This window comes from Lepisma saccharinum, chromosome 12, assembly GCF_977018435.1.
Source record: "Lepisma saccharinum chromosome 12, izLepSacc3.1, whole genome shotgun sequence".
Taxonomy (NCBI): domain Eukaryota; kingdom Metazoa; phylum Arthropoda; class Insecta; order Zygentoma; family Lepismatidae; genus Lepisma; species Lepisma saccharinum.
This window is the reverse complement of record NC_139240.1, coordinates 31,995,242-32,010,534: the sequence shown is the minus strand read 5'-3', so window position 1 is coordinate 32,010,534 and position 15,293 is coordinate 31,995,242. Positions and strand designations below refer to the sequence as shown.

The window sequence follows — 15,293 nt, the reverse complement described above, 5'->3', positions numbered from 1 at the left end:
CCATCTAGTGAGCAACTAATCACATTACAAAACTGAACAAACATGCATATTTCATTTTTGACGAACATGAAATGTGAAGTAACATGCTGTAATGTTCATTTTTCATGGTTTTTGAAAAGTGTACCATTTTTGTCACAAAATGAACTGTGAAATACAAAACAAATTCTTAAACACAAAATTTAGGTGTTATTTACCTACACAACACTGTGGAGTCTGAATTATCCTGAGAGTTATGCAAAATCATCATTGATTATTTCTGCTGCAAAACAATTGAGAAGCAAGAATGGACTCCCTTTAGGAATAAACTTGAACACACTGAATAACTACATAAATATGTTATTACGAAGGAATTTCTTATTTTGTGTGATAAGCATAGTTTTGAAATAAAATTTTGGATTTTATTCACAATCTTAACTCCGAAATACCAGTGTATATACTAGATATGACCACTCTTTACAGAAAAATTGAAAATCAAAAAATCATTTTTTCACAAACTGAAAAGAAAGCATTAAAAAAGTCGAGAAATGAAAAACAAAATTTTTACAAAAAAGTGTTTTTTTTTTTTAAAAAAATAGTAAACTAATTTTTCTTCCAAAAAAAACAACTGAAAATCGAAAAATTCACTTTTGAAGTTTTCCTTTATAAAGTCGAGTTTTCAAAACCTGCAATCTTTGGGTAAATACTGCATTTTGTTGCCATGTGTCAGAATATCGCGAGATAAATTGTAACACAGTTATGTACCCTTATTCACTTCAGGTGATGGGGGCCTCCCCAATGGTGCAGTGGTAGCATCGTTGCCTTGTAATCAAGGGATCCCGGGTTCGATACCTGGTGGAGGCACATAGTGGTTCGGATCCCACTTTAAACTGATCAGTCCCGATTAGCCTTACTGTGCATAAAGTGGAGTTAAAGCACCAAATCAACCAATCAGATCAGGTGATGTTTCAGTTGTATAAGATGAATGGTGTCAGATTTTCTTTAATGCAATGTGTGCTCAATGGTGAACAAACCGAGTAAGTTGTTTGAAATGTGTGTAGTCCGGGTGTGCTTCTAAATACCAGAAATATGCAATATAATTTGTGTGTAATAAAAGAAAAGAAAGATTCCTGGACAGGTCAGGTCAACAGTTAAATAGTCCCAGTTTTCATTTATTTGTTAGTAATACATCTTTCACCTACTTTTTATTTTCTGAGTAATTGCATACTTATTTTTGCACCAAAATAAGAGTCAATTTGTTTGATAATATAAAGCAGTAATACACGTGCAGGGTTCCCATACAGCTGGAAAACCTTGAAATCTCAGGGAATTTTAAAAGAAAAGAAATATCTCATGGAAAATCTTCTAACTGATCAATGAGTCTCAATGAAGTACATCTGAAGGACTAGAAGTCTACTTTGTAGATATAAGCTGATATATATATATATATATATATATATATATATATATATATATATATATTTTGCATTACAGATTAGTTGATGTGCCCAATTGTAAATTTCTGTGCCAAAAGTATGACAATATGTGTTGTATATATGTATATAGAATAGAATAGTTTTTTATTTTCTACTAGGCAAGGTTCAGCCTAGGACTGCTCTGCCACCTAACTGAGATGTGTTTCAAATTTTATTTTATACATTCTAATACACTTTCAAAAAATGCTTAATTGCTACAAAGAGCTGCAACCTTAGTCCTTAATTATATGCACAGAGATATCATTTTATTCTTATATTAGTTTTCTTATTGGTATCAGAAGTGGATGCATGAAAGTTTTGTTCTACCCGATTTACTACTGACACCGATAACCAATATTCTACTGATACAATGCAAAATTGCAAATGTTCCTTGAAGAAAATGAATAATTCATTCGCCTTCTTGATTAACTAAGCGATTGCCTTTGAAAAACCAACTGTGTATGTAAAAATTTACTTTACAGAACCATGACATAAGTTCTTACGAAAAGTAATTATCCTGACTATGTTCCGGATGTGTTAGGGAGCTGAAATTTTGTCCACAGACTCTTCCCTTCGCCACATATCTACCTCCTATAGACACTCAACTTCTCACAACTATGGAACAGTTCTTGTACTAGCTTCATAGAAGTCTGTGGCAGCAAACCTGTTCTCGACTTCACTAATTGCTTTACTATCATTCTTGAAACGTCTTCCACATAGTTTTTATTTAATTTAGAATGAGGTATAAATCCGAAGGTGCCAGATCAGGTAAATATGGTGGATTTCGCAAAGGGTCATAGTGACCATGTCTACAGCGTGGTTTGCAGGTGCATTGTCAGTTAGGCAGAAACACACCTTTTCATAGCAAAAACTAACCTTGTTCTTGATATCATCCTGTAACTTCTTCAGCAAGTCCCTGCAGTATGTTATTGTAGACCCTATATGTATGTAATCAGTCAATATCGGACCTTTGTGGTTGTCATAGATAGTGATGAGTGAATGATCTTTTATTTTCTTACAACAGATTTAAGGCAAAAGCCATAATCATTATACTTGGATGCAGTTGATAAAATTTCTCTGATTTTTTGTTTCAGTTTGAGCATCAGATGATCCCCTTGTATTACTTCCCAATGAGGAACGCAGGAGCTGTACTCATGGAACCACTCTCCTTGGCCGTGCAGCAAGCAAAGGTTCTGACGCAGGGTCTGATCTTGCTTCTTGAAGAGTTGAAGTTCGAGGAAGGAAATTCTGAATTGTCATGGCAGAAGTAAGTGTAATTTCGTAACGGATAAGCCTTAATCAGGTGTCGTTTATTGGTTTGGTGGATAGAACACGTATGGTAGAAGCCTCATTGTGCAATGAAAGCTGGGAGTATGTTATGTACACCAATGTTGATGTGTAGAGTATGAATGTATGTGCCATTCTAAATAATTTTCACTGTGGTTGAACCGATGTATTGGTATCAGAAAGTATCAGTTGAATTCTACTGTATTTACTGATACTGGCTGATACTTCCTTGGCATTATTTGCCCTGTCCACAAAAATGCCATGCGGCACTTTCGTGGAGTCTTATTTATCCTGGAAGTTATGCAAAATTTGGGGTTTCCATTGATTTTACACCAACGTAACATGAAAACACTGTATTACACAATGTAGTTTGTTGTACATATTGCACTATGCCATGAAGGCACATTTAGGACCAAATACATGTTGATCTTGGCCATTTTGAACATGATTTAATCAGCACCATGCTCTGGCCATGTATAGCACCTTTAGCCCCCAGGTCTGTCCCCAGGTACCCATTTATTTAGGGCTGGTTGAACCCCAGGGCTGATTTATGCAGGGACATAAATCAGCCTGGAAATTGAACCTGGGTCTCGGATGTTGCAGTCAGTGATTACATATGTATTTTCATAAGCTGATGGAAATTTTGAATATTTTAAAGGATAACTGTCATAAATTGATACTTATGATTGGAGTGGATTACTTACGCACTAACATGTATAAATATTTTGAAGACCTTTGAATTGTTACAATTTTGAAGCATCGGTAGGGGCATGCATATTCAGTTTTTGATGAAAAAACAAAATTTGAAAAAACGCATTGTAGTGTTAATTTTTCATGTTTTTGAAAGCTGTGAGATGTTTTGTCACGAAATATTGCGAATTGAACTGCAAAAAGCGAAATTAACTCTTAAACACGAAATTTAGGGTTTATTCAGACCTTCGAGGTCTGAATTATCCTGGGAGTTATGCAATTCCCGAAAAATTGATTAATTCTGCTGTTAATATTGGAGAAGCAAAAATGGACTCCTTTACACAGAAATAAACTTAATACTCTGATAACTACATAAATGTGCTATTAGAAGTGAAATGTTAATTCTGTGGAATAAGTGTAGTTTTTAAATTAAATTTAGGATTCTATTCACAATTTTAAAACCAAAATGTCTTTTTATATACCACTTTTCATCCAATTTTTCACTGCTATAACACTGATATTTTATTTTATTTACCGCTTTTGAACGCGAAATTTACTCAGTTTTTGTATCAATTTTGCTTTTTCATTTACCAAAAAGATGTGCCTCTAAGCATCGGTATTGATTGGAATCGATAAGAGTATCGGTATCGGTTCAAAGTGTTATCGGCTCATCCTGCTTTTCACCCATTTTTAATAGTATCAAAACTGTGTTCTTCTATCTCAATTGTGTGTTCAAAAGTAGTGAGATGGCCACTTGAAAGTCCTTTGCTAAGAATAAACATTACATATTGTATTTCGTTACAGAACGGGGGAATCTCGCAAGTTGATACGAAAGTATGTCATCAAGTTATCTCCAATGATGAATTTCCTTGATAACCAAGCATATGAGATATTGGAAGGTAAGGATAATTAGTATAGTTTGTCATTAAAAGATTAACAGTTTGAAATTCGATACATGTTACATTCTTTGCAGTTATCAATATTAGATTTAATTTAGAAAGTTAGGGATGTACAAATAAATTGTTGCCATTATAAGTAGGAAGAAAATATCAATATTCTTGATTTAAGTCCATTTTATGCACTGATATACTAATGAGGGCTGGACGTACAGGTTAAAGCAAGTGTGCCTCCACACTGTAGGGATTCAACCTGACACCCCTTGTTACCACTATGCCATGAGGGGCCTAGGTAGAAGGGGGGAAAACTAATTATTGATGAACAACTTACTTCCTATGATTTAATCATTAATTATTCAATGGTACTTCTGTGGAATCAAGTCTATATTATCAGCGATGGCATAACTATTTCTAGCAGTCCAATAATTTAATTGGTTCATTGATTCTATAATTTTATTAATGTTGTCATGTATAAAGCAAAAATTTGCGTATGTACTCTGTTCTTGTAAAATACATAACCTTTTTAAACGTCATTCATTTCCCCCAATCAGAGCAAAAACCGCAGCCATAAATCTTGTGGTGTAGTACACACCGACAAACGGTGGCTACTCACTGGGAATTCCTTGAATTCTGGGGATTATGTGTGCATTATTGGCTCCAGGAATTATGCTTGTATTCTTCGTGGATTTTTCTGTATAGATGTAAAGATTGCAACTTTCATTAACCCAATCCCGTTGAATATATACATATTTATTAATGCCTGGAGGCAAGTTTTTCATAGATTAGCTTTCATTTTTATCGAGGAAGTAAAATAAAGCTGCATTGAAAATAAAACAGAATTCTCTCAATCCGTTTACTTTGTTAGTGTCCTTTGCAAAACAATCTATCTGACAGATGGAAGTACAAGGGTCGTTCAAGGTTGACCGGGACTTTTATTTCTGCAGAGGAAATAGGTACAGAAGAAACACCAAACTATGTCAGTTTTTTCAAAGTATTCTCCGTGCGCGCCGAGGCACCATTGCCATCGTTCTGGCAACTCCCGAATTCCTTTGGCGTAGAAAGAACTTGGTTGTTGTCGTAGCCACTGGAGGACATCGCTCCGCAGTGCTTTGTCTGTCGTGAATTTCTTCCCTCTCAGATGGTCTTTAAGGGGTGCAAACAAATTATAATCACTGGGGGCTAAATCCGGACTGTAGGGGGGATGGGCAGAACTTCCCAGCGCATGTCGGCCAGAGTTGTTGTTGTCACATTGGCCGTGTGAGGGCGGGCATTGTCATGGAGAAGAATGACATTTCCAGACAACATCCCAGGTCTTTTCTTGCGAATGGACTTTCGTACAGCACCACTCAACAATGTGGAGTAATACTGGGCATTAATCGTGCTCCCTTTGTCCAGAAAATCCACATGGATAATGCCCTTCATGTTCCAGAAGACACTTGCCATGATCTTTCCAGCGGACGGCTGCATTTTGCTTTTCTTGGGGGATGGGGAACCTTTATGCCGCCACTCCATGCTGCGTCTTTTGGTCTCTGGGGTTGAATTGTGCAACCATGTTTCATCACACGTGATGATGGATTGCAACAATTCATCACCTTCTGCTCGAAACCGATTCAGAAGCTGTTCACAGACCGTCCTGCGTGTCCACTTCTGATCGAATGTCAGCTGGCGGGGAACCAACCTTGCACAAATTTTGCGGAAGCGTAAGTGGTCGTGAATGATTGTCTCAACACTCCCGACACTGATATTCACCTCGGCAGCAATATCCCGCACTGTTACTCGCCGGTTCTCAAGAATCATTCGCTCAACACGTGCAATATTCACTGGTGTGACTGCAGTCGGGTGAATGTGTCCATGCGCTTCATTTGTCACCAGCTCCCGTCCTTCGCGAAACTGCTCACACCATTCGTACACTCTTGTCCGCGACATCGTGTGTTCACCATACTGTGCTTGCAATCGTCTAAAAATCTCGGCTGGTTTCACTTTCTCCTTCACGAGAAATTTGATTACACACCGCTGCTCCACAGCCACAGACACACTGCTTGCCGCCATGTTCGCTGCAACTGCTGCGCATGCGCGAAATACGTCATGCCGGGCGCTAGTTACTCGCGAAGGAATACATTACGTCAGCCGCACGTTTCATCATGATCCGGCTATTCATCGATTTTTTACGTACGAAAATCCCGGTCAACCTTGAACGACCATTGTATATTGCAAGATATCTTGAAGTAGGTTAGGTAAATTTGAGTTTGAAATTTTTATACAATTAACAGGTAGAAATAGAGAAAACATCTGCTTGTGTCCTTGAATTTTTGGAAAGTTTGCCTTGAAAACTGGGAATTATGCTTAATTATTATGATGGTCCTAGAGTGGTCACCCTGACAGGAATGCTAGTTTAGAGTTGCCAAGTTTATTTTATCCCTAAAACAGGACATGGGGAAGGTGGCGTTGGTGGACATTCTTCCCTTGTTTCCTTGAACTTTTTTCAAGGGCTACCAAAGATTCAGTCGAGTCTTTCTTCTTTTAACCTTCGTGTCTACCTCTCTCATATTCATGCCATTGGGAGCTGCAGTGACCATACCCAGAGAAATGCTGGCTGCTAACAGACGAGAATAGCCAAAAAAATGTGCCGATGGTTTTGACTGCCAAAAGAGGCTCATGTTATGGTTTATGCAGGTAGAGGGAATCGGTAAGGTCATTTATTCATGGCAAATAGAATATTGCCTTATTCCTAATGCAATGAAATGTTAGTGACTTTGTGTTGTTTGTTGTATTATATCCTGTGTTTGTATCCTTTCTTGGTCAGTACTGCCATATTTGCTCATGTATAATGCACACTTTTTTTCCAAAATTTTTGGCCTATAAAACTGTAGTGCGTATTATGCACGGAATAATTCGGACAGTCAACATGAAACGAACAGGGTCATTCATCATTTTGTGACACTTGCATTGATTTTTCATGTTATAAAGGGTGATTCATATAAAACTAACACATTTCTTTGCCGTTTTTTTAAAACAAGAATACCTCGTAATTCTCCAAGTTAGTTTCACATGATGCAGGACATCTGGGAGATTCATACATCCTCAAGAGAGTATGCAGCTGTTCAGAATTTGGTAGCTTTCGTCACATGAAACTGGCTCAGTCATTGCAAGGATACAGTATCTGCTTCATATTTTCATGGTGTTTGTTAGCAACTGAATGACAAGGAGCTGCGTAAAGGCTAGAGTTGAGTCAAGGATATTTTCAACAAGATAGCGCCACATGCCACATACTTTGAACAAATCCATGAAGCTCATTGAAAGTTTTTTTGACGACCGGATAATTTCCAAGAACCTGTGGCCACCGAGATCTCCGGATTTGACAACACTGGACTTCTTCCTATGGGGTTACTTAAAAGACCGAGTGTATGCCACATGCCCCCAGACTTTGGACGATTTGAAGCAGACCTTGTACATGAGATCAATGGTATTGACAACAGCGTTCTCCAACGAGCAGCCAGTAACATGGAATGACGTGTTGCGTTGTGCTTGGAGCAGCAGGGAGGACATTTTCAGCATTTGCTTTAGAGGGTAGTATTCTCCGAAAGTTACTCTACATTTGTGACATAACAAATTGTGTTTAGCAACATCCTTGTTTAAATAAATTAGGAAAATTTTTTTTTAGTTTTCTGTGAATCACCCTGTATATCATTGTAAAGCTTAAACAATGCAGTTTCTGAATATAACAACAGTATTCCATTGAAGATAGCAACATTAATGTGAAATGCGGTTGAAATAGGCTCATCACAAATTAAAGGAACATTCTGATTTTTGTGGTACTTTGGATGCAAGGAAAAAGAAAATAATAAATAAATTGTATTACTGGCCAAATAATATTATATATATGGAGTGTGTATTTGCCTTAATAGAAGAAATCTTGTGCGCTAACTGCTAATTTGAGGGTCCTCAATGTGCCTTGTATAAATGTCACGTTAGTCACGGAAAAAGTATATATTTTGAAGTTTTAGAAAAAGTAAAGAAGGAATGAGCAAAACCGCATTAAAAAGTTTAAAGGTCATTTCCCACAATGTTTCACTTTGAAATGTGATGTTCTGCAACACCAAGAAAGCAGTGCCATTGTGGCAGAATTCGAGCATACACCTCCTGTCACATGGGATGCGTATCAGCGGTATTTGTTGGGTGAGAAATATTAGAAAATAACTTCTCGAGCACTGCAAATCCATAAGGTAATTTTGATCTCTCTTTCTACTATTACAGAATAAATAAGGTGGTTAAAGAATGAAAGTTTTGGGATGGTAAACACAGTGGAGGGAGGAGGGAGCGGCGTAGGTTGGTAACTTATTGTTTACACAAGACGATATTCTCCTCTTCCACATAGCAACAGGTGATTCATTGAATAGTTATGATTACCTTTTGATCGGCATAGCAACAGATTTACGACCTACAACTAAGAAAGACATTTCTTGAACCTGGATTATACTGTGAATATATATTTTCACTTTTCCCCTTCAAAAACCAGGGTGCGCATTATACATAACGTAAAATATTTTAATCTTTGTGTGTGAGTATTCCATTTCAGTTATAAGCGTCAATTTACCATAGTGCTACCATGCCAAGTGTCTCAGGTTCAAATCCCAGCCTGGGCATGGGTATTCTTTGTTAGCATCCCTTCATCCTTGTCATTGCGATTATCCAAAAGTAACAGAAAAGCGAAGTAAAATAATCTAATTTGATCAGTCAATGAATTGATTGACTAGAATTTTGCTTCAAAATATTCAAGAATTTGATCAGAATAGTAAAATGCTTGCTATATATTCACATACAATTTTCCACACAATTTTGCTGCAAAATAAATGGAAATGTTTGAATTTTGTATGACTTCCAGGATGAGTATACTCTGCAGAAGTGTCAATGTGGTATTTTTTTGCAGATGCCGTGGAAGACCAAAATGCCAGAAAGGTATCGGTAAATCAATATCCAACTGATAATTTCTAATACCAATACATCGGCTGAGCCCTTGCTGCTATCATATAGTGCATTTGTCGGCACATAGGACGTGGTTTTTTTTCCCTTTAAAAAAAGATCTGAAAAACAGGATGCGTCTGATACACCGACACTTTTTGATTACATATATTCCTGGAAATTCTCTTTGTTCTGAGTTAGACAATATCTTTATTGCTTCCTTGGGGTGTGAGAGAGCCTTCCAGTCATGTATAGTTCATACACATGTATGAGGATGTAAATTAATTGTAATATTCAGTGATAAAACTTTTTCCCCAAAAATATGTACAAAAAAAGATGTCTCTTATATGCCTGCAAATACAATAGTTCCTATGGGAAACTTATATCTTCAAATTGTTAGATATCCTGTAGTACAGAGCGATCCATTGAAGTGTAGACCACCACGTCGGTGTTTGCACTATGAGGTGCTCACGGCCGTATGTTGACACTGTAGACTGTCCGTGAATCAAGCATGCTAGTTTCCATAACTTGTTTAAAGAGTGATTTATTTACTTACAATTCAACACTCCACGATGTCGACAAGTGGCCGTGACCGCCTCGCTTACCGATAGCACAAACATCGACATGGCGGTTTATACTTCAATGGATCGCATTGTCCTTTATATCATAATTTCCAAGTATCGATATCAGTGGCAATCTGTAAGTGTGTCAGCAGTCGTATCAGTTCAGTCCTAACCATAACAGTAACTTAGACATAAATGTGATTTTTTTCTTTCAGTAATTCAGAATTATGGATGGACAGAGAAAGAGAAAGCCGAGGGCAAATGTGATAAAGAGGAGAAGGTGGACAGGAGATATTTTGAGCATGAGACCGACAACTTTGCTGAAGGAATTGAACACTCCTTCATATACAATCACAGGTATTAATTTCTTTATTTGCGACTGAGAAAGTGTTACGTGAATGTTCTTTTTCTTTCTAACAATAGAATAACGCATGGCACAACAGACCTTCAGGGTCAAGGCCTTCCTGCCTACTACTAGTCTCACTCCCAAATGATTCAGCAAAGGTGGGTGATCATCCAACCATTTACGTGGTGACATATGGTTAGCACGATGAACCCCCAGTCATTGTAAATTTCCATGTCCTGGTTAAGCTACTCAGTCATAGATCCCCAATTTCCTCATGATAGACGGGTGTCCTTCGGTCCCATAAACTGCCCGATATCTTAGGAGAAAAGTCGTTACACTTCCGCCTAGAAAATTCAAATCAGCGCATACCTCAAGCCCAAAGCCTGATGCCGTAGACCACACGGCCGTGGTGTGGGATTCTTTTAAATAATATCATGTGTCAAATAGCATACATTAATTTTGAAGTCTAGCTTTAATCCTGTTATGAGAGAATTTAAAATATTCCTGTTTGATTACGTAGTGTTGAAAACTAGTGTAGCTAATCTTCAGATTCTAATTAAAACCTGAGAAACCAATCCAGAAGCGCATTCACAATAACTTGATGAGTAACTTTAAATGTTACAGTGTCTACAACTTTATATTTCATATTTGGGGAATGAAGGACACGGTAGTGTAATAAATACTCGTAAGCAAATTACCAACTTTCTCCACGAGACCTACTTGTACTTGTAATGGTTGTTTTAATTTCGGTGGGCCCCTCCATCATCCATGTGGGAACTTGTTTCACTGCTGGGCAGGCTTCCGGTTCATGTCTTTTCTCTGTGTGCCACTAGGAGTGCTGGTGTAGTCAGTTTGTATGCTGCATTTGTTGTACACTCTGGGTTTTAGTTTCTGCAGCCAAATGTGATCACCACTGACAGCTGTCAATGTTTAGCTCATGCGGAAAGTGCATAATTGTGTGCCTCTTTGATTTTGTTGTCAATTAGCATCTGCGATATATACCTGACTGAAACAATTTTTTAGGCACTGTGCTTGTTGAAATTTGAAGAGCTTGGCTAGTCCGGTAGTTGGCAGGGATTTTTTTTTTGGGCATTTGTCAAGTGGTGTTGTATACATTCACTCATGGCTGTAATGTAATGTGAATTGCATTTTGGAGAAAAACTTTAGAGTTTGTGCCAGAAATAATGTGTACTATTTTTAATGACTTAAAATGTATTTTTCTCAGCATTTTCACCATCTTCCAAGAGAAACAATGATTGTTTTTGTTTGGTCAAAATAGTGACAAGTTCTTGTGTTGAGATTACTGGTTCATAAAGCCAGATTTCATGAACTTAACAGAGCACATTGAAATACAGGAAAACCTCGATTTCAGGGTATCACACTGAAAAAAATTAAATGCTGGAAAATATAAAATCAAAGAAAATTTCATAACATTTTGCTATGTTGGAACCATAAAGATTGAATGTATTACAATTGAAAATGTAAAATTAGTTTATGTAACATCGAGGTTTCACTGTTTTTCTTTCTAATACAATATGTCAGTACAATCTTTTGTGTTTATCTTTGCAGGCATTTTCTATACTGGTTGAACACTGAGGAAGTCCCAGATATCAATGCAACTTCTAATTTTATTCCTACTGTTACTCAGGTAAGGATAACAGGGTCATTAATTGATCTAGTGACAAACACAACTCATAGACTTGTTTCTTGCTGTTACCAAACTGAATATCTTTGTATACTGTTGCTCAGTGAATACTCATCATCCCTTTTAAAATTGACTGTTGTGCAAATAATCTTCACAGCTGATTGTGATAAAAGGATTAGATGATTTCTTTATTTTGGGAACAGCATTGCAGGGAGAAATGGATTTTAATAGGTATCTTAAATTGTTTAAATTTCAAAGTATCAGCACTGTGTCTGTGGGAATTGCTAAAAGTATAGGCACTAGTACTCCTATTGATTAAGCCCTAGTATTTACTAATAGTACAGGCAGATCTAACTGAAGTGTGTGTGTAAGTTTGTCATTTTAAATGGAAAACAATATGAAACATACAGGGCATTCAGTTTAGCTCGAGCTCTGGCCTTCAGCTGTGCAGAAGCCTGCCGTCAGCACGACAATGAGAGAGTTCCACTGAGATCAGAGTTGCTAACTGCCTTAACAATTATCTATATACATAATCTGACTTCAAGGGGTGTTCGGAACTTACTGGTGTCTGCATTTAGTTTTTGTTTTTTAAAGCAACAGTTTGAGAAGGTGATAGTTCAAGGAAAAGAATGACAGAGGATTCTTTGTGTCGGTTACACCCCCATTTATTAAGCCCCCTCGGCGAAAGAGGCATCCTCCCTTTCCTCTCCAGGGTTGAGGGGGCAGATCATATTGCCACGAGTAAGGTGATTGTTGACCTGTGTTGCTTAGTGTGTTTTAATTCAACAGAAGCCGAGGTGAAAACTGGAAAGAATATTGGAGAAAGCAAAGTTACTCACGGTCAGAGTAGAGAAATTATCTCAACGTATATAAGTTTATGAAGAAAGAAGCTGACAGTGGTCTTGCGTTGAATGTTAAACAAGTGCAAAAGCATGTTTCCGTGGCTACTGGTGTGTCAGTAAGTACTTTGAAACGCATCTTAAACGAAAATGATCGCAACAGCGTAACTGGGAAGGGATTAGGTACACCTAACAAACCACGCAGAAGAAAGGACGTGATGTGGACCAATTTGACAAGTGTCATATTCGTAGAACAATTGGCTAATTTGACGATCATGAAGGACAGTGCCCTACTTTACATTCGTAAGTATTTTTTCCAATGAGACAACAGCATAGCCTTTAGCCTTTGCCAGTTTCATGTCTTGTGGAATTGTAACTTGTGCAAATTGCAACACTGCTCCTATGAGTCACGAGACGTATGCAGACGACAAACATTTCCCGCTTTGCGCATGCTAGAGCTCAGGCTAAATCGAATGTGCTGTACACTAGGTGTATACCAATGTTCAGTTGAAAAGTTTCTTGTTCTGATGACAGCTGCACATCAAGAATTGTTTTGGTTTTAAGTCAAGTTTATGTTCAGGCAGGCAACCAGGACAGATAAGATCAATTGCTGGAAATGATTGATTGATTTATTATACTTTGCTTTTCTCTTTCCTTTGGTTAATCATAAAGTTTCAACTTTATTTATCCTGAATAATGTTTTTCCTCTTCCAGATACTGAAAAATTTCCAGATAAAGGTTCCCGAAGCTGGAGGTGAGTCTTTGTCTTCCAGTGGAAGCAGTCCAAGAAAGAAGACCAATTCTGGCATCAGAAAATTCACGAAAGTAGAGGAAACCCTTATCAGTAAGTTAGGACTCTTGATCTTGCAAATAGTGTGCCTCAGGCTCTGTGAGCAATTTATGTTAACAGTAGTAGGAAGATTGAAAGAAAATTTATTTTCTGTTCTTTTCAATTAATTTTGTTTTGAACATTAAAGAGTAAGGAGAGTAATGTCTAGACACACACCTTTAAACTCGACCCAAAATGGAAAGAAATAATCTTTATAGATTTTTAACCATCCAGTGTGTTTAATGTATGTAAATCAAAGGAAAAATTTAAATAATGCAACTGCTTTTAAAACTTCCACTTGTTTTTTCTTGAATATAATTTCCCAGTTGAACTGTTGTATCATTTTTAATGTATCATATGGCTGATGGTAAGAGACCTGTAGGAATGCCAAGATGAAGATGGGGATATAAGGTTGAGATGGACCTAAAGGAAATAGGTAAGGATGGAAAAGATTGGATTGATCTTGCCCAGGATAGGGACAAATGGAAGGCTTGTGTTGATGCAGCCATAAACTTTCGAGTTTAAGAAGGTGCGAGAGTTAGTTAGTTTGGATGTACCGATATGCAATTAAACTAACTAGAATGGAAATTACAAATTCATTTTTTCCATGTAAAAGATGCATTTGTATTTTTTTTTAAAAAAAATAAGGGTGGGGTAAATTAATCTGTCCTCTATCAATGTTCACCATTATATAGGTATATCGGTGCATTGGTAAAATTATCGATAATTTTGCTGATCCAATATTCTATAAATATCTTATAGTTTAGTGCAATATTCTGCCATTTTGTTATATTTTTTATAGACATAAGCATATAATTTCCATGCCATACTTCTGTTGAAAGTAAATGTCTAAATATGCAGTTTCTTTTGCATTGCAGTTGTCTGGTCATATACATTTATTAGGGAGATCAGTGAACCATTCAGGTTATTCAAGGGCCATTTGTACTTTTATATCAGATCACTAGAATATTGGTTATCGGTAAATTTTATATTGGTACTTTATCTGTATATACCAAAATTTCTTATCAGCCTATGCCTACTTTTTATTATGGTTATGTGAACATTCAAGAAATTGTTAAATGGTGATACATTTGTATGCACTGGATAAGCAAGTAAATACAGTCAACTCTCGATTCAACGACCTTTCACAGTTCCCGGGAAAAGGGTCGTTATTTCGAAGGGGTCGTTATTGGAATTTGCACCAATTTTCAGCTTAAAGGGAGCTCAAACGGACACAAAGATGCCTAGGAGATGGTAGCACCATTTATCCTGGTAGTTATACAACCTGTTATGCACAGGATGCGTGTTGTGAGAAGGAAAATAGAACATGAAAAAGTTTTCACAAAAGAGATTTTAAAATAATGTTACTTTGTTTCAATTGTGCACAGTCGTTGCTTTTCCAGGAAATTCTTACAATTCTAGTTAATGAGAAACCCGTTTCCACTGAGACCTATGGAAAGGAAAACAATCTCTCGCTTATTGCAAGCGAAACTCGAAGAATCTTGACACCAGTCAGACTGGTGCCAGCAAAAGTCGGGAGATAATCGGGCAGAATGAATGTTGGATTTTATACGGGTTTACTGGAGCATTGTCTGTTACAAGATTAACTGGTAAGATTAGATCTCTCGGGAGAAACAACACAACCTCTCTAGGTACCAGACAAAAAAAAATAAAGGCAGGGCTGTAATTTTCATTCTGGTTCGGCTGTGTAAAAAACATCGTAAAAAAAAGTCACTTTTCTTTGCTTCAACCAACTTCATTCACCCTCCTTCCCCATTCAAGGGAGCA

At 37.2% G+C, this 15,293-nt stretch overlaps 1 protein-coding gene across 1 annotated transcript in view; it reads left to right on the top strand.

The window, feature by feature from the left end:
• The window catches only part of LOC145995962 (uncharacterized), a 134,448-nt gene that overhangs the window by 69,566 nt on the left and 49,589 nt on the right, over positions 1-15,293 (top strand). The window contains exons 11-15 of the mRNA XM_083132036.1: positions 2,546-2,718; positions 4,233-4,327; positions 10,062-10,203; positions 11,762-11,840; positions 13,391-13,520. Of these exons, the coding sequence (XP_082988162.1) occupies positions 2,546-2,718; positions 4,233-4,327; positions 10,062-10,203; positions 11,762-11,840; positions 13,391-13,520 (619 nt within the window). The remainder of the gene's footprint in view (positions 1-2,545; positions 2,719-4,232; positions 4,328-10,061; positions 10,204-11,761; positions 11,841-13,390; positions 13,521-15,293) is intronic.